Below are 20,003 nucleotides of genomic sequence, written 5' to 3'. Positions count from 1 at the left end.
CGCGCTGGCAAAATGTCCCCACAAGGATATTAAACCAGAGAGAGAGAGAGAGAGAGATGTTGGGAACGTGGCCTAAAACTCTCTTTCCCTGATCTGGAGTCAGTTACTGTGCCCAGTGTAAGGCAGCTGACTAACTATGTGTGTTTAATATCTGGTCTAGAGTCAGTTCCTGTGGAGGCCAAGCTACCCTGGTTAAAACAAGCCCAGGAGCTGGAAGAACAACGCACCGCTACAGAGGAACCAACGTGAGTAGAGATACACACACTCAAGTCCACACTGCATGCGCACACGCACACAGACACAAGATCACACACATACACACACAAACACACATGCACACAAACAGATGCAATAACACACAGACTCACACACACACACAGACACAAGATCACACACATACACACACAAACACACATGCACACAAACAGATGCGATAACACACAGACTCACACACACACACACACACAGACGCAAGATCACACAGACACACACACACACACACACACACAGCAAGAGAACCTGGATAATATATGCATTTAGCTGACGCTTTTATCAAAGACACACACACAGTCATGTGTGCATACATTCACAGCACACAGAGACACCGCCATGCTCTACCACACTGACACAGCAAGGACCTGGGAAGTCTACTTCTGCCATTGGCTCCTGTTTCTCTCTCTCTCTCTCTCTCTCTCTGTCTCTCTTTCTTTTTGTCTCGCTCTCTCTCTCTCTATGTTTCTAGAACATTCTGAACTCCCATAGAGCTATATTATTAGAGCTGCTAGAACTGTGTTCCAAAGGGCACTCTTTTTCCTAGTGCACTACTTTTGACCATAGATACGCCTAGGGGCTCTTGTCAAAAGTAGTGCATCTTTGTACCGTTAGCCCCCACGAATGGGCCAATCAGGTTAGAGCCCACTGGGCCAATCACAGTCCAATACAGGCCCCCTAGTAAAGACACAATCCTGGCCTCTGCCAGAGGAAAGTAAGTGCAGTCCCCAGCATCAGACACACACACACACAGAAACACACACAGGAACACACACAGAAACACACACACACACACACACACACACATGTATTCACACTCTAATATACACACACACACTTAAAGTGCATGCAGGCAGGCACACACACGCATATAAACACACACATGAAGAAGCAGACATACACAAGCGTGCGTGCATACCTCCTCCGCCGCGGTCGGCTGTGGTCTACCAAAGGCATCGCTTATTAAACAGTATGTGGAGTAAATGTGTGTGTCCCTTTCCTGCAGTCAAATTACTAAAGCACCCTCTAGTGGCCTCATGGGTGGAACGGTATTTGTCATTTCATCATTTTTAAACATATATTTTTTAAACACATAAAATCCGGTGTTTCTATGTCAAACAGTTTTGTTATATTTCAGTCGTCTGTAATGTGTATAAAGTGTAATATTGGGATGCAAACTCAACATTTAATACATTTCAAATCTATATCTGACATGGTACAGGTGTCTTCTTTTTTTTATCCCATAACCATGTGTGTGAGGTGTATAGTTTTGTTTCAAAGTAGAATTGTATAAGACACCAAGGAGAGAGAGACCCAGCAGTAGTTGAACTACTTATCAGGAACACAGCAGATCTGGCAACCCTCAGTATAGTCTGAGCAAAGGGTTGCCAGATTGAGTTGTTTCCTTTGATAACTTGTCTCGTATTACTGCTGTAGTGCCTAACCCCTATCAGAGACTTCCCTTTTAGACGTTCCTTTTCCGCGCAGTTACTCATGTTGCTATATATAGGAGAACACTCCAGGATTCCGGTGGTGTGTGTGTGCATGCGTGCGTGTGTTGAGGCTGAGTCACTGAGCATGGCGGTCCGGATGTCTCCAACACAAGCCCTTATCACGGGCCTGATAACTCACACATATACACACATATCGCCAGAGCTTATCCACAGGTCTGTGCTAATGTCCTGGTGGGTTTCCTCTCCTTCCTCTGGTGGTGATGAGCATGTGATTATGGCCTGCTGCTGTGGTCCTGTTAGTACTGACACACACACCCTGGGATCTGTCAGGTCTAGAGGCTCACACACCCACACACACTCTCTTACACACACACACACACACACACCCACACCCACACACACACACACACACACACACACACACACACACACACACACACACACACACACACACACACACACACACACACACACACACACACACACACACACACATGCCCCAATAGGTCCACAGACTACGTAATCGCAACCACACTGCCCTAACCCATCTGGACAAGAGGACAAGATAAATACCTACTTGAGAATGCTGTTCATCGACTACAGCTCAGCATTTAACAACATAGTACCCTCCAAACTCGTCATCAAGCTCGAGACCCTGTGCAACTGGGTACTGGACTTCCTGACGGGCCACCCCCAGTTGGTGAGGGTAGGTAACAACAACTCCACCCTGCTGATCCTCAACACTGGGGCCCCACAAGGGTGCGTTCTGAGCCCTCTCCTGTACTCCCTGTTAACCCACGACTGCGCGGCCACGCACGCCTCCAACTCAATCATCAAGTTTGCGGACGACACTACAGTGGTAGGCTTGATTACCAACAACGAGGAGACGGCCTACAGGGAGGAGTTGAGGGCCCTCGGAGTGTGGTGTCAGGAAAATAACCTCACACCCAACGTCAACAAAACAAAGGAGATGATTGTGGACTTCAGGAAACAGCAGAGGGAGCACCCCCCTATCCACATCGATGGAACAGTAGTGGAGAGGGTAGTAAGTTTTAAGTTCCTCTGCGTACACATCACGGACAAACCGAATTGGTCCACCCACACAGACAGCGTTGTGAAGAAGGCGCAGCAGCGCCTCTTTAACCTCAGGAGGCTGAAGAAATTCGGCTTGTCACCAAAAGCACTCACAAACTTTTACAGATGCACAATTGAGAGCATCCTGTCGGGCTGTATCACCGCCTGGTACGGCAACTGCTCCGCCCACAACCGTAAGGCTCTCCAGAGGGTGGTGAGGTCTGCAAAACGCATCACCGGGGGCAAACTAGGTGTATCAAAGCAGGGACTGAGAGACTAAAAAACAGCTTCTATCTCAAGGCCATCAGACTGTTTAACAGCCATCACTAGCAAAGTAACTGCTGCCAACATACTGACTCAACTCCAGCCACTTTAATAACGGAATTGATGTAAAAAATGTATCACTAGCCACTTTAAACAATGCCACTTAACATAATGTTTACATACCCTACATTACTCATCTCATATGTATATACTGTACTCGATACCATCTACTGCATCTTGCCTATGCCGTTCTGTACCATCACTCATTCATATATCTTTATGTACATATTCTTTATCCCTTTACACTTGTGTGTATAAGGTAATAGTGGTGCAATTGTTACCCGTTGGTAATTACTGCATCATCGGAACTAGAAGCACAAGCATTTCGCTACACTCGCATTAACATCTGCTAACCGTGTGTATGTGACAAATAAAATTTAATTTGATTTGACATGCACACACACACACACACGCAGAGATACACAATAACACATATACACACATACACACAGATACACAAACATAGATACACACACACACACACACACACACACACACACACACACACACACACACACACACACACACACACACACACACACACACACACAGATACACATACACACACACAGCTTCCCTACCACCTCATTCACCCTCATTAGTTCCCGACGTCTTTGGAAGTAAAGCACTTTACATCAGTCCTTCACCCCCGTACATAGAAGAGTCTGTTATCTCCATTTTCATTTACATTCTGACATCATCATGATCTTTCTTAATGACACAGTCTAAACATGACAGACATGCACACACGCACGCACGCACGCACGCACGCACGCACACACACACACACACACACACACACACACACACACACACACACACACACACACACACACACACACACACACACACACACACACACACACACACACACACACAACACACCGGTCCAAACATGACACACTACGGCTGTGAGGGAATAGCAGGGCCCATAAAACGGAATCCCAAGCGCTAGAAGAATGTTTAGACAGCGGGACCAGGGTTTGTGTGTGTTGACTTTCTCATCTGGCTTTGGGGGACGATTGGACAAATGTAACTACTTTCACAAACCCTCTGGAATGACATTACTTTTATAAGCAGCAGAAAAAAACAAGACATGAATATTGTCACGATCTGATTTCTGTCACTTCAAACATTTATTTTGTTAATGAAGAAATGTTATTTTTTTCATTCTTCATTCTCTCTCTCATTCTTTCTCTTTGTCTCTCCTTCTCTTTTCCCACCTCTCTACCTCCCTCCCTACTGAGTATAGATACAACACACTACAAATGTAAAAGATTGTTCTTTCACTGAAATATACTATGTATCCAAAATGTATGTCAGAGTACAGCTTAGGACTTCAGTCGGTCTGTGTTAGGTTGGCTGAGCCAGAAAGTGTCTGTCATTCAGTGTTAGTCTGCATTCCAAATGGCATGATTTTCTTAGTCTTAGAAAAAATTGTTCCAAAAGTTTAGGGTAGGGTTCTACCAAGAACTGGTTTGATCAAAATAACCCTTTTTGGAAGACAAGGGTTCTTTGTAAGGCAACGGGTTTTTTGATGATTCTTTGGAAGGCAAGAAGTGTTCTACATAGAACCATATATACTATTTCCCAGCATGCTCTATTGCAGCGAGATTTTTGGAATTGTTTGTTTTACTGTAATATCTATGTTTTTGCATGCGCATTGCTTGGTTGATTCCTTTTATGCTACACAAAAATAAATAACATACAGTTTTCGAAATGAATCCAATATGTTAGTAATTGGATTTATTGCACCCGTTACTGAGATGGTTGTTCCTGTTTAGATGATTGAGTTAGTCTCAGTATTCAATCTTCCCAACCCTGGCATTCATTCTGAATGCAGGTTGCAGGATCTTTTAACTCTGGCTGGATTCTAATATAATGCCAGTTTAATGTGACTTGCAGGCCTGATGTGGCCTGTAAACCAGGATGTTCCTAACACCGCTGTGTTAGGGTATAACTAGGCCCTCACATAAAGGCCTTATGATACATGCAATGTATTGTCAAAACGAATTACATTTTAAAGTCTAATAAGGTTAGTGGAAGTGTTCATGGAGGGTTATAGGAAGAACCCCCAAAGATAAAAAGGTTCTCGGTAGAGAACTTCTACACCTTCATTCATGTACAGCATATAGATATCAGCTGATGTAAGAAGGGCTATATAAATACATTTGATTTGATTTGATTTAGGACCCTTCACAGACGGTTCTAGGAAGAACCTTTAGATTATAAGATGGTTATTGGTAGAACCCTTCATAGAGGGTTCTAGTTAGAACCATACGGTGCCTTTGGAAAGTATTCAGACCCCTTTCATTTTTCTGCATTTTGTTACGTTACAGCCTCATTCAAAAATGGATTACATAAAAAAAATCCTCTGCAATCTACACACAATACCCCATAACGACAAAGTGAAAACAGGTATTTAGAAATGTTTGTACATGTATTACAAATAAAACAAAACAGAAATACCTTATTTACATAAGTATTCAGACCCTTTGCTATAAGACTCAAAATGTTGCTCAGGTGCATCCTGTTTTCATTGATCATCCTTGACATGTTTCTACAACTTGATTGGAGTCCACCTGTGGTAAATTAAATTAATTGGACAAGATTTGGAAAGGCACACACCTGTCTATATAAGGTCCCACAGTTGACAGTGCATGTCAGTGCAAAAACCAAGCTATGAGGTGGAAGGAATTGTCCGTAGAGCTCTGAGACAGGATTGTGTCGAGGCACAGATCTGGGGAAGGTTAACAAAACATTTCTACAGCATTGAAGGTCCCCAAGAACACAGTGACCTCCATCATTCTTCCTACAGCTGGCCTCCCGGCCAAACTGAGCAATCGGGGAGAAGGGCCTTGGTCAGGGAGCTGACCAAGAACCCGATGGTCACACTGACAGAGCTCTAGAGTTACTCTGTGGAGATGGGAGAACCTTCCAGAAGGACAAACATCTCTGCAGTACCCCACCAATCAGGCCTTTATGGTAGAGTGGCCCGACGGAAGCCACTCCTCAGTAAAAGGCACATGACAACCCACTTGGAGTTTGCCTAAAGGCAACTAAAAACTCTCAGACCATGAGAAACAAGATTCTCTGTTTCTGATGAAACCAATATTCTCTTTGGCCTGAATGCCAAGCGTCATGTATGGAGGAAGCATGGTGGTGGCAGCATCATGCTGTGTGGGTGTTTTTCAGCGGCAGGGACTGGGAGACTAGTCAGGATTGAGGCAAAGATTAACAGAGCCAAGTACAGAGGGATCCTTGATGAACACCTGCTCCAGAGCGCTCAGGACCTCAGAATAAGGTGAACGTTCGCCTTCCGACAGGACAACGACCCTCAGCACACAGCCAAGACAACGCAGGAGTTGCTTCGGGACAAGTCCTGTAAATAGTTGTGCAGCAACGCCACCCACCCTGCCTGACAGAGGTTGAGAGGATCTGCAGAGAAGAATGGGAAACTCCCCAAATACAGGTGTGCCAAGCTTGTAGCCTTACCCAAGAAGATGTGAGGCTTTAATTGCTGTCTAAGGGTTTTCAACAAAGTACTGAGTAAAGGGTCTGAATACTTATGTAAATGTGATATTTCTGTTTTTATTTTTATAAATTAGCAACAATTTGTTTTGTTTTTGCATGGTCATTAGGGTATTATGCGTAGATTGATGAGGGAAGATAACGATTTAATACATTTTAGAATATATCTGTAACCTAACAAAATGTTGAATAAGTCAAGGGGTCTGAATACTTTCCAAAGGCACTGTATACAGGAGGTTCTTTGAAGGTTCTTTTGAAAAAAAAAACATACAAATGTCAGTTTTTTTAAATTGTTGTATGAAACCACTTAATTCTTATGAAAAAAGTAGAGATGCATTTTACTTTTGACGGTCAAAAACTGTGTTCATCTCAGTGTTACCTAACTCCATTCACTAAGTCTTCCTCTCTGTGTGTACTCTCCAGGTTAATCCCAGGGTCGTGGTCTCCCTGCAGCGTCACCTGTGGGCTCGGCAAACAGACACGGGAGCTGAAGTGTCGTGTCCTCCTTTCCTTCACCCAGACGGAGGTAGACCTGCCCGAGGAGGAGTGCGGTGAAGAGCGGCCCCAGCTGGAGAGGCCCTGCGATGGGGGAGCCTGTACTCTAGGCCCAGGCTTTTCTCCTGACCTCCAGGATCCTCAAGGCCCTCACACCCAGGGTGAGGAGCCCCACCACTGGGACTACAGGGGCTTTAGTGGCTGCTCGGCCTCCTGTGCTACAGGTGAGCTGCACCGGTGCTTCAACGAAACCTAAACGTTGTCCCTAACATTGTAACATTGTTATCCCAACCATCATACCAAACATTTTTTCTGAAACATTATCCGAAATAATACTGCCACATTATCCCAAAAGGTCATACAAAACATATTCCCAAACATTTAAACAAACATTATCCTAAACATTGCCCTAGGTATAATCCTAAATTACAAACACTACTAAAAAGGGTTGTACTCTAGCATTATCCCAAACATGCAACGTCCTTGTCTACATGATACATCTGGTAATTACTCAAATAACTCCTTCACTATTACCCTGTGAGATGGCTTTCTTATTAAAGTTTCATATTTATTTTATACAGGATGGGATTCTCATAGTCGTATACAGGAGGTCAGGGTGTCGAACTCATTTCCCCCGGGGCCACATTTGTTCTTTAATGGAGTTCGGAAGGCCACAGTGAAAATTGCTTATATTTCCTTGCCATAAAATTGTGCAAAACATAGTCCTCTATCCATCAGGGAATTTTCAGCGCTGCCTGACTGTCTAGTGATTATTAGCGAGCTAAACAGTCAAGAAACTGTATGAATATATGTCCATTATCATTTCTACACAGTTTGGATTTGGTTTCAGTCATTTGAAAGTATATTGAGTTAGTTTCCCCCAAAACAAAAATGTTATTAATTTAGAAGAAGAACAAGTAGTCAATCCCCTGCAGTAGATACTTTGTTTCTATCTCACTGTCCATGTGTGACCTCTTTGTTTCTCTAACCCCACTATCTCACTCTCAGCTCTCCCTCTCTCAGCTCTCCCTCTCTCAGCTCTCCCTCTCTCAGCTCTCCCTCTCTCAGCTCTCCCTCTCTCAGCTCTCCCTCTCTCAGCTCTCCCTCTCTCAGCTCTCCCTCTCTCAGCTCTCCCTCTCTCAGCTCTCCCTCTCTCAGCTCTCCCTCTCTCAGCTCTCCCTCTCTCAGCTCTCCCTCTCTCAGCTCTCCCTCTCTCAGCTCTCCCTCTCTCAACTCTCCCTCTCTCAGCTCGCCCTCTCTCAGCTCTCCCTCTCTCAGCTCTCCCTCTCTCAGCTCTCCCTCTCTCAGCTCTCCCTCTCTCAGCTCTCCCTCTCTCAGCTCTCCCTCTCTCAGCTCTCCCTCTCTCAGCTCTCCCTCTCTCAGCTCTCCCTCTCTCAGCTCTCCCTCTCTCAGCTCTCCCTCTCTCAACTCTCCTCTCAGCTCCCTCATCAAATCAGCTCTCCCTCTCTCAGCTCTCCCTCAGCTCTCAACTCTCCCTCTCAGCTCGCCCTCTCTCAGCTCTCCCCTCTCTCAGCTCTCCCTCTCTCAACTCTCCCTATCTCAGCTCGCCCTCTCTCAGCTCTCCCTCTCTCAGCTCTCCCTCTCTCAGCTCTCCCTCTCTCAGCTCACCCTCTCTCAGCTCTCCCTCTCTCAGCTCTCCCTCTCTCAACTCTCCCCATCTCAGCTCGCCCTATCTCAGCTCTCCCTCTCTCAGCTCTCCCTCTCTCAGCTCTCCCTCTCTCAGCTCGCCCTCTCTCAGCTCGCCCTCTCTCAGCTCTCCCTCTCTCAGCTCTCCCTCTCTCAACTCTCCCTCTCTCAGCTCTCCCTCTCTCAGCTCTCCCTCTCTCAGCTCTCTTCTCTCAGCTCGCCCTCTCTCAGCTCTCCCTCTCTCAGCTCTCCCTCTCTCAGCTCGCCCTCTCTCAGCTCTCCCTCTCTCAGCTCTCCTCTCTCAGCTCTCCCTATCTCAGCTCGCCCTCTTCTCAGCTCGCCCTATCTCAGCTCTCCCTCTCTCAGCTCTCCCTCTCTCAGCTCTCCCTCTCTCAGCTCTCCCTCTCTCAGCTCGCCCTCTCTCAGCTCTCCCTCTCTCAGCTCTCCCTCTCTCAGCTCTCCCTCTCTCAGCTCTCCCTCTCTCAGCTCGCCCTCTCTCAGCTCTCCCTCTCTCAGCTCTCCCTCTCTCAGCTCTCCCTCTCTCAGCTCTCCCTCTCTCAGCTCTCCCTCTCTCAGCTCTCCCTCTCTCAGCTCGCCCTCTCTCAGCTCTCCCTCTCTCAGCTCTCCCTCTCTCAACTCTCCCTCTCTCAGCTCTCCCTCTCTCAGCTCTCCCTCTCTCAGCTCTCCCTCTCTCAGCTCTCCCTCTCTCAGCTCTCCCTCTCTCAGCTCGCCCTCTCTCAGCTCTCCCTCTCTCAGCTCTCCCTCTCTCAGCTCTCCCTCTCTCAGCTCGCCCTCTCTCAGCTCTCCCTCAGCTCTCAGCTCTCCCTCTCTCAGCTCACCCTCTCTCAGCTCTCCCTCAGCTCTCCTCTCTCAGCTCGCCCTCTCTCAGCTCTCCCTCTCTCAACTCTCCCTCTCTCAGCTCACCCTCTCTCAGCTCTCCCTCCTCTCTCAGCTCTCCCTCTCTCAGCTCTCCCTCTCTCAACTCTCCCTATCTCAGCTCGCCCTATCTCAGCTCTCCCTCTCTCAGCTCTCCCACTCTCAGCTCTCCCTCTCTCAGCTCTCCCTCTCAGCTCTCCTCTCCTCCTCTCTCAGCTCGCCCTCTCTCAGCTCTCCCTCTCTCAGCTCTCCCTCTCTCAGCTCTCCCTCTCTCAACTCTCCCTATCTCAGTTCGCCTCTCTCTCAGTTCTCTCTCAGCTCTCCCTCTCTCAGCTCCCCTCTCTCAGCTCGCCCTCTCTCAGCTCTCCCTCTCTCAGCTCTCCCTCTCTCAACTCTCCCTCTCTCAGCTCGCCCTCTCTCAGCTCTCCCTCTCTCAGCTCTCCCTCTCTCAGCTCTCCCTCACTCAACTCTCCCTCTCTCAGCTCTCCCTCTCTCAGCTCTCCCTCTCTCAGCTCTCCCTCTCTCAGCTCTCTCCTCTCTCAGCTCGCCCTCTCTCAGCTCTCCCTCTCTCAACTCTCCCTCTCTCAGCTCGCCCTCTCTCAGCTCTCCCTCTCTCAGCTCTCCCTCTCTCAGCTCTCCCTCTCTCAGCTCTCCCTCTCTCAACCCTCTCTCAGCTCTCCCTCTCTCAGCTCTCCCTCTCTCAGCTCTCCCTCTCTCAACTCTCCCTATCTCAGCTCTCCCTCTTTCAGCTCTCCCTCTCTCAGCTCTCCCTCTCTCAGCTCTCCCTCTCTCAGCTCGCCCTCTCTCAGCTCGCCCTCTCTCAGCTCTCCCTCTCTCTCAGCTCTCCCTCTCTCAAAATCAGCTCTCCCTCTCTCAGCTCTCCCTCTCAGCTCCCTCTCTCAGCTCTCCCTCTCTCAGCTCTCCCTCTCAGCTCCCCTCTCTGTTGTTCTCTGTTTTTGGTCTCCTTGCTCTCCACCTTGTCATTCTCCACCTAAACCACCCACCCTCTCTCTCTCTCAGCCTGCCCCCCTCCTCCTCTCTCTCTCTCTAACTCTGTTCCCCCTCTCCCCCAGGGAGACAGACAGCAGTGGTCAGGTGTGTGAGCCGGGAGAGAGGAGGAGAGGAGGTTGACGATTCTCTCTGTGACCCCTCTAGCCGCCCTCCAGTCATGGGCCGCATCTGCAACCCCGAGCCGTGTCCCCCAAGGTGAGAATCTAACACACATTAGGAAATCCTCTGCTGACTGGCTGGCTTGGTTGAAGTTCAGGCCAATCACAACTAGAGGTCGACCGATTATGATTTTTCAACGCCGATAGCGATTATTGGAGGGCCAAAAAAAGCAGATACCTATTAATTGGCTGATAGGCTTGAAGTCATAAACAGCGCTGTGCTTGCGAAGAGCTGCTGGCAAAACACAAGAAAGTGCTGTTTGAATGAATGCTTACGAGCCTCCTCTATCAAATATCAAATCATAGGCTTTATTATAACATAATAACAGACAGAAATACGAGCCTTTGGTCATTAATATGGTCGAATCCGGAAACTATCATTTAGAAAACAAAAAGTTTATTATTTCAGTGAAATACGGAACTGTTCGGTATTTTATCTAACGGGTGGCATCCCTAAGTCTAAATATTCTTGTTACATTGTACAACCTTCTATGTAATGTCATAATTACGAAAAATTCTGGCAAATTAAGTTCGCAATGATCCAGGCTGCCCAAAATGTTGCATATACCCTGACTCTGCGTGTAATGAATGCAAGAGAAGTGACACAATTTCACCTGGTTAATATTGCCTGCTAACCTGGATTTCTTTTAGCTAAATATGCAGGTTTAAAAATATATACTTCTGTGTATTGATTTTAAGAAAGGCATTGGTGTTTATGGTTCGGTTCAGTCGTGCAACGATTGTGCTTTTTTCGCAAATGTGCTTTTGTTAAATCATCCCCCAGTGTTGCATCGATTATATGCAACACAGGACACGCTAGATAAACTAGTAATATCATCAACCATGTGTAGTTATAACTAGTCATTATGATTGATTGATTGATTGTTTTTTATAAGATAAGTTTAATGCTAGCTAGCAACTTACCTTGGCTTCTACTGCATTCGCGAAACAGGCAGGCTCCTCGTGGAGTGCAATGAGAGGCAGGTGGTTAGAGCGTTGGACTAGTTAACTGTAGGTTTGCAAGATTGAATCCCTGAGCTGACAAGGTACAAATCTGTCGTTCTGCCCCTGAACAAGGCAGTTAACCCACTGTTCCTAGACCGTCATTGAAAATAACACTGTGTTCTTAACTGACTTGTCTAGTTAAATAAAGGTGTATAAAAATAAAAAAATGGCAAAATCGGCATCCAAAAATAACGATTTCCGATTGTTATGAAAATTTGAAATCGGCCCTAAATAATCGGCCATTCTGAGTAATCGACCCTAAATAATCGGCCACGCTGATTAATCGGCCCCAATTAATCAGCCATTCTGAGTAATCGGCCAGTTTGATTAATCGGCCCTAATTAATCGGCCAGTCTGATTAATCGGTCGACCTCTAATCACAACAACTCATTTACATTCTATGTTTGACTAATTATCGATACTGCCAGGAACCATCTTCTGTTGTCATGCAAAGATACACGCTCATTAGCATATCCCTGTTTGTGTGCGTGTGTGTTTTTCAAGTTTTAAGTTTTATTAGTTGTATGAACAGGATACACAATGAAATGCTAACTTTCAGGTTGCTTCTCGACAATGCAACAACAATAACCAATAATAAAATATAAGACTACAAACATAAAGTAAATGGCTCAGTGGAATAGAAATAAGCATTTTAGCATAAATATAATACAGGAAGGCACATATTCTAGTACAATATGTGTCGGAAATGGCACCCTATTCCCTATGTAGTGCACTACTTGCTGGTCAAAATAAGTGCACTCTATAGGGAACAAAATAAGTGCACTCTATAGGGAATTGGAGAGGGAATGTAGGTGTTCTGGCAGAGGTGAATGTCATTTGAGAGAGGACAGGTTCTCAGAGCATCAGACAAAGACAGAGACAGGCAGACACACACAGTACCCAGAGACAGATACAGGCAGACACACACAGTACCCAGAGACAGATACAGGCAGACACACACAGTACCCAGAGACAGATACAGGCAGACACACACAGTACCCAGAGACAGATACAGGCAGACACACACAGTACCCAGAGACAGATACAGGCAGACACACACAGTACCCAGAGACAGATACAGGCAGACACACACAGTACCCAGTACCCAGAGACAGATACAGGCAGACACACACAGTACCCAGAGACAGATACAGGCAGACACACACAGTACCCAGAGACAGATACAGGCAGACACACACAGTACCCAGAGACAGATACAGGCAGACACACACAGTACCCAGAGACAGATACAGGCAGACACACACAGTACCCAGAGACAGATACAGGCAGACACACACAGTACCCAGAGACAGATACAGGCAGACACACACAGTACCCAGAGACAGATACAGGCAGATACACACACAGTACCCAGACAGACAGATACAGGCAGACACACACAGTACCCAGAGACAGATACAGGCAGACACACAGTACCCAGAGACAGATACAGGCAGACAGTACCCAGAGACAGATACAGGCAGACACACACAGTACCCAGAGACAGATACAGGCAGACACACACAGTACCCAGAGACAGATACAGGCAGACACACACAGTACCCAGAGACAGATACAGGCAGACACACACAGTACCCAGAGACAGATACAGGCAGACACACACAGTACCCAGAGACAGATACAGGCAGACACACACAGTACCCAGAGACAGATACAGGCAGACACACACAGTACCCAGAGACAGATACAGGCAGACACACACAGTACCCAGAGACAGATACAGGCAGACACACACAGTACCCAGAGACAGATACAGGCAGACACACACAGTACCCAGAGACAGATACAGGCAGACACACACAGTACCCAGACCCAGACAGGCTGACACACACAGTACCCAGGCAGATACAGGCAGACACACAGTACCCAGAGACAGATACAGGCAGACACAGACAGGCAGTACCCAGAGACAGATACAGGCAGACACACACAGTACCCAGAGACAGATACAGGCAGACACACACAGTACCCAGCAGACACACACAGTACCCAGAGACAGATACAGGCAGACACACACAGTACCCAGAGACAGATACAGGCAGACACACACAGTACCCAGAGACAGATACAGGCAGACACACACAGTACCCAGAGACAGATACAGGCAGACACACAGTACCCAGAGACAGATACAGGCAGACACACACAGTACCCAGAGACAGATACAGGCAGACACACACAGTACCCAGAGACAGATACAGGCAGACACACACAGTACCCAGAGACAGATACAGGCAGACACAGGCAGACACACAGTACAGACAGTACCCAGAGGCAGACAGACCCAGAGACAGATACAGGCAGACACACACAGTACCCAGAGACAGATACAGGCAGACACACACAGTACCCAGAGACAGATACAGGCAGACACACACAGTACCCAGAGACAGATACAGGCAGACACACACAGTACCCAGAGACAGATACAGGCAGACACACACAGTACCCAGAGACAGATACAGGCAGACACACAGTACAGTACCCAGAGACAGATACAGGCAGACACACACAGTACCCAGAGACAGATACAGGCAGACACACACAGTACCCAGAGATAGAGACAGGCAGACACACAGTACCCAGAGACAGATACAGGCAGACACACACAGTACCCAGAGATAGATGCAGGCAGACACACACAGTACCCAGAGACAGATACAGGCAGACACACACAGTACCCAGACCCAGACAGGCTGACACACACAGTACCAGAGACAGATTCAGGCAGACACACAGTACCCAGAGACAGATACAGGCAGACACACACAGTACCCAGAGACAGATACAGGCAGACACACACAGTACCCAGAGACAGATACAGGCAGACACACACAGTACCCAGAGACAGATACAGGCAGACACACACAGTACCCAGAGACAGATACAGGCAGACACACAGTACCCAGAGACAGATACAGGCAGACACACAGTACCCAGAGACAGACCGACACACGCAGTACCCAGAGACAGACAGGCCAACACACGCAGTACTCAGAGACAAACAGGCCGACACACACAGTACCCAGACCCAGACAGGCCGACACACGCAGTACCCAGAGACAGACAGGCCAACACACGCAGTACCCAGAGCCATACAGGCCGACACACACAGTTCCCAGACAGGCCGACACACACAGTACCCAGAGAAAGACAGGCCGACACACACAGTACCCAGAGAAAGACAGGCCGACACACACAGTACCCAGAGAAAGACAGGCCGACACACACAGTACCCAGAGAAAGACAGGCCGACACACACAGTACCCAGAGAAAGACAGGCCGACACACACAGTACCCAGAGAAAGACAGGCCGACACACACAGTACCCAGAGAAAGACAGGCCGACACACACAGTACCCAGAGAAAGACAGGCCGACACACACAGTACCCAGAGAAAGACAGGCCGACACACACAGTACCCAGACCCAGACAGGCCGACACACACAGTACCCAGAGAAAGACAGGCCGACACACACAGTACCCAGACAGGCCGACACACACAGTACCCAGAGCCAGACCTAAAGATAAGGATCAGCCAACCAAGCCCCAAATTGCCGTCACAATCCATGGAACTGTGTAGTTTTTAACATACACAGAACGCAGGTGGTTCCAATATCACTGGCAAGGTCTCAGCTAGTGTTTTTTAAAACTTGTTATGAAATCATTTAAGTGTCAGCCATGCATTCCTTCAGAGACATAGGTTTAGTCCCAAATTGTACCCTATTCCCTATATAGTGCACTACTTTTGACCAGGGCCCAAAATGCACTAAATAGAGATTAGAGAGCCATTTGGGACGAAAACATACCTTTTGAGCGAAGCACAGCTTCTAAAAACAAAAACAAATTCATTCAACATTAGAATAACTTGGAAATGAGGTTCATCTTTGTAATTAAAGTTAGGATAAACATTGCAAATACATTTCTGTTTTCTATGGTGGAATCAAACTTAGAATAAACATCTAGATGATTACTGCATCGTGGAGAGGCTTGAATAATAATACAATTGGAGTTTGTGGTCTGACATAACAACTACTAATGGCTTCAGCAGTAACCTGAGTAAAGTTGTTTCTCCAACTGCAGAAACACAGTAGACTCTCTGGCCCCCGAGTTGAGCTCATGCAAGACATGTTCATTCAGACAGCCCTATGATGCCACACGGACAGCCCTATGATGCCACACAGACAGCCCTATGATCCCACACAGACAGCCCTATGATCCCACACAGACAACCCTATGATCCCACACAGACAGCCCTATGATGCCACACAGACAGCCCTATGATGCCACACAGACAGCCCTATGATGCCACACAGACAGCCCTAGATCCCACACAGACAGCCCTATGATCCCACACAGACAACCCTATGATGCCACACAGACAACCCTATGCCCTATGATGCCACACAGACAGCCCTATGATGCCACATAGACAACCCTATGATGCCACACAGACAACCCTATGATGCCACACAGACAACCCTATGATGCCACACAGACAGCCCTATGATGCCACACAGACAGCCCTATGATGCCACATAGACAGCCCTATGATGCCACACAGACAGCCCTATGATCCCACACAGACAACCCTATGATGCCACACAGACAGCCCTATGATGCCACCCAGACAGCCCTATGATGCCACACAGACAGCCCTATGATGCCACACAGACAACCCTATGATGCCACCCAGACAGCCCTATGATGCCACACAGACAGCCCTATGATGCCACCCAGACAGCCCTATGATGCCACACAGACAGCCCCATTATGCCACCCAGACAGCCCTATGATGCCACCCAGACAGCCCAATATGCCACACAGACAGCGCTATGATGCCACACAGACAGCCCTATGATCCCACATAGACAGCCCTATGATCCCACACAGACAGCCCTAAGATCCCACACAGATAGCCCTATGATACCACACAGACAGTGGGCATGGAGGTGGGCAGGGATTTGGGTGACAGCCCATACCAGCCAGGAGTAGCATTTGTATCTCAATAGTCTAAAGCGGCTCCCCTTCCTTCATCTCCTTCCCTTCAATCCCACTATTGAGATACACCCCAAGTCTGTGGCACTAGGACAGTGGGCATGGAGAGGTTGGTAAGAGTGTGTGGACAATATTGGACTATAAATGATCCCTTCCTGAATTATACTGATGTTAACATGTTTATTCTGTTCTACTGAGCTGTTTACTTTGTTAGTATTCTTATCTTTAATTATTTGGGGTTCAAGCTGTGAAGCTGGTGAAACTCTCTTGTATTTGTTCCACTTCCTTATTATTATTATTATGTTCCTTTTTCTGCTATTTTGGTGAAAACATTCTAATTCCTGTGAGATGAAAAGGCCCAGGATTGTGTAACTTAGCAACATGGTAAAGGCCCAAGAGCCACACCCTCTCATGCAAATCCATGCGGATTGGCCACATAGTGGCTCTATAACAAGCGATTGGAAATGCAAACTTTGAATGGTCAGCCCCCGCATCCTGTGTGACCTAGAGTCATGAAATGTTATACATATTTCCCTCTCATCACACAGAACAAACTTGCCTCAAGAACCTATAAAATTCATTACGATGGATTTTCCACCATTTTTAATTTAGTGAAAAACACTTAAAACACTCCTCCTCTGGCACTGAATGACTCGATCTTCACCAAACGTCATGTCTGAAATCTATGGACCAAAGTCTGTAAACACATTATAATCCATGTTAGTACGTCAAACAACATTGCCGCAACTGACAAATAAACATTCACGTGGGAGTGGTCTGTCACATAAATGCTTATAAATCAGTCACGGATATTGGTATTGTAACGGAACTTGGGACACATGTTCCGAACACTGTGAGGACTGGAAATATGCAGGAAAATTGATATCGACCACACAATGGCGCTATAACGGGTACATGTATTTCTCTTGGTCTGTTTCTCTTGGGACACATGCTCAAGGATATGAGTCTAGCTAACCTGTAAAATATGGTCTGCAGGGTAGTGTATGGTTATATCTGTGGCGAACATTGAATGGTCGTAACAAGAGAGAGAGAGAGAAACTGAGAGAGAGAGAGCGCGTGTGTGTGTGTGTGTGTGTGTGTGTGTGTGTGTGTGTGTGTGTGTGTGTGTGTGTGTGTGTGTGTGTGTGTGTGTGTGTGTGTGTGTGTGTGTGTGTGTGTGTGTGTGTGTGTGTGTGTTTGAGCAAAAGAGGCAGGAACCTGGTTATTGTTCAAGGAAAAGTCTCTGATTGATTCTAAATGGCTAGTCAGACTGTGCTCTCATTAAGAGAGAATTTGATGGGAGTCAAGCACACACACACACACACACACACATCACAGATTGTTTTTCCAATCACTAACCCAAAGGCAGCAGGATACCTGGCTCAGAGGACTAGTGTTCGCTGCGTTCAGGAAAAGGCTGATCTTGATTAAGATCAAATCGTTTTATTGACACTAATAAGAGCAGTGTTTTATCATAATGCATAAAAACAGAACTAAAGCAGAAATAAACGTACCATTTAGAGTAGAATAACTACTTTCATGGCAGGTTTTGTCGAGCAGTAGATCTTCTCTTGTGGTCGGCTGTATCCAGGTTTCTGTTTCATGAAGATGATGGTTATTGCAGAGTAGAAGACTGCTGTGCTTTTTATGATCTTATAAATACAGACGTCTCAAAGACTGCATCCCAAATGGCACACTGTTCCCTACATAGTGCACAACTCTTGACCAGAGCCCTATGGGCCCTAGTTAAACGTAGTGCACTATACAGGGAATAGGGTGCCATTTGCGATGCACAAAATACTTGTGATCCCAGTCAGAACAAAGCCCTGGGAGTGTTGTCTCTGAGGTACTAAGATGGTACGGTATTCTCATCAGTTATCCTGGAGCTCTTAAAATAGACCTCTTAGATAAACAGTGTTTCCTCTTTTGCTTTCTCAGGCTTACATAAGACGGTGGATGAAGGCACCATGATTGTGTTCCAAATGACACCCTATGGGCCCTGGTCAGGAGTAGTGCACTACATAAGGAATAGGTGCCATTGGGGACGCAGCCACCATCTCTCTCCTACAGCGTTTTGGTTCCCCAGAAGTACATTCATTTCCAATGGAACGCTGCGCTTGCCTTGCAGCATTGTGTTGCAGAGGCAGTTGCAGTGCGTTCTGCGTGCTGCATACCTTGGATTTATCAAACGTATTTCATCAAACTGTATGTGTAGAAGGCTTGACAGAAATGGTAGCAGAAGGTGAATGTTGAACTATTGTTGCTCACATATGGAGGTGATAATGCGTACCATACCAATAACGCTGTCGGTGTGATCGAGGCGTCAGCCAGAAGACTGATAAATAGTTAGTCCAGGTAGCTATTTGGTTAACTATTTAACTATCTGCATTGACCCTTTTGACTCATCACATATCCAATCAAATTGTATTAGTCACATATGTTATTCCCGGTGTAACGAAATGCTTGTGTTCCTAGTTCCAACAGTGTAGTAATATCTAACAATACACAACTATACACACTGATCTAAAAGTTCAAGAGTACTGCTGCTCCTTCTTCACCACACTGTCTGTGTGGGTGGACCATTTCAGATGGTCACTTATCTGCAGCTTTTTCACCCTCTCCACTGTGGTCCCGTCGATGTGGATGGGGGTGTGTTCTCTGCTGTCTCCTGTAGTCTACGATCAGCTCCTTCATTTTGTTGACGTTGAGGGAGAGGTTGTTTTCCTGGCACCACTCCACCAGGTCTCTCACCTCCTCCCTGTTGGCTCTCCTCATTGTTGGTAATCAGGCCTACTACTGTTGTGTCGTCTGCAAACTTGGCCCCGCAGTCATAGACAGGAGGGCGCTGCTGCTGCTGCTACTGTTCATTATCTATCCTGTTGACTAGTCACTTTATCCCTACCTACATGTACATATCTACTGCAGTTACCTCGTACCCTGCACATGGACTCTGTACTGGTGCCCCGTGCATATAGCCATGTGATCCTTACTCATTGTGGATCACATGGATGGACAGATGGACTGATGGGTGGATGGACGGATGGACAGATGGGTGAATGGACGGATGGACTGATGGACGGATGGACTGATGGACTGATGGACTGATGGGTGGATGGACGGATGGACAGATGGGTGGATG

General features: G+C 47.0%; 1 protein-coding gene across 2 annotated transcripts in view; it reads left to right on the top strand.

Annotated features, from left to right (window-relative positions):
* Window positions 1-20,003, top strand: part of adamtsl3 (ADAMTS-like 3) — a 156,895-nt gene that overhangs the window by 85,646 nt on the left and 51,246 nt on the right. The window contains exons 12-14 of one of the 2 annotated variants that reach the window (XM_052507791.1): window positions 161-245; window positions 7,077-7,372; window positions 10,745-10,877. In XM_052507791.1, coding sequence (XP_052363751.1) covers window positions 161-245; window positions 7,077-7,372; window positions 10,745-10,877 — 514 coding nt within the window. Of the gene's footprint in view, window positions 1-160; window positions 250-7,076; window positions 7,373-10,744; window positions 10,878-20,003 lie in introns of those variants that run through there. The other variant, XM_052507792.1, reaches the window with a different exon arrangement.

This window comes from Oncorhynchus keta, unplaced genomic scaffold, assembly GCF_023373465.1.
Source record: "Oncorhynchus keta strain PuntledgeMale-10-30-2019 unplaced genomic scaffold, Oket_V2 Un_contig_3157_pilon_pilon, whole genome shotgun sequence".
Classification (NCBI taxonomy): Eukaryota; Metazoa; Chordata; class Actinopteri; order Salmoniformes; family Salmonidae; genus Oncorhynchus; species Oncorhynchus keta.
Note: the sequence above shows the minus strand (reverse complement) of the source record. Positions and strands in the feature narration are given on the sequence as shown.